The 352-nt window shown below is 61.9% G+C and overlaps 1 protein-coding gene across 1 annotated transcript in view; it reads left to right on the forward strand.

Moving 5' to 3' along the window:
• The first annotated feature begins 19 nt into the window (after positions 1-19).
• LOC104402653 (myeloid-associated differentiation marker-like protein 2) overlaps positions 20-352 on the forward strand; it is a 1,058-nt gene continuing 725 nt past the window's right edge. Inside the window, exon 1 of the mRNA XM_010010581.1 lies at positions 20-352. Coding sequence (XP_010008883.1) covers positions 20-352 — 333 coding nt within the window.

A 352-nucleotide genomic window follows, 5' to 3' on the forward strand; every position in this document is an offset into this window, starting at 1 on the left:
GGGAGAACTGACCGGGACCATGGCAGTGGCCACGGTGAACCTCCACGCCGTCACCTCCTGGGTGGGCATCGCCCGGCTCTTTGCCATCGTGTTGTCCTGCATCGCCTTCAGCTTGGTGGCCTCCACCTGGGACTTTGGGGGTCCATACGGGACATGGTGCATGTTCACTTGGTGCTTCTGCTTTGCTGTGACGCTGCTGGTGGTGGTGCTGGAGCTGCTGGAGCTCTACCCCAAGCTGCCGCTCTCCTGGGATGACTTCACCTCAGCTTTCTCCATGCTGGCGACGCTGATGGTTTTCACCACCTCGGTGGTCTTCCCCTCCACCTTCATCAGCAGCCCCTGCAGCGGCAGC

The sequence above is a fragment of the Nestor notabilis genome, unplaced genomic scaffold (assembly GCF_000696875.1).
Source record: "Nestor notabilis isolate BGI_N333 unplaced genomic scaffold, ASM69687v1 scaffold33092, whole genome shotgun sequence".
Taxonomy (NCBI): domain Eukaryota; kingdom Metazoa; phylum Chordata; class Aves; order Psittaciformes; family Psittacidae; genus Nestor; species Nestor notabilis.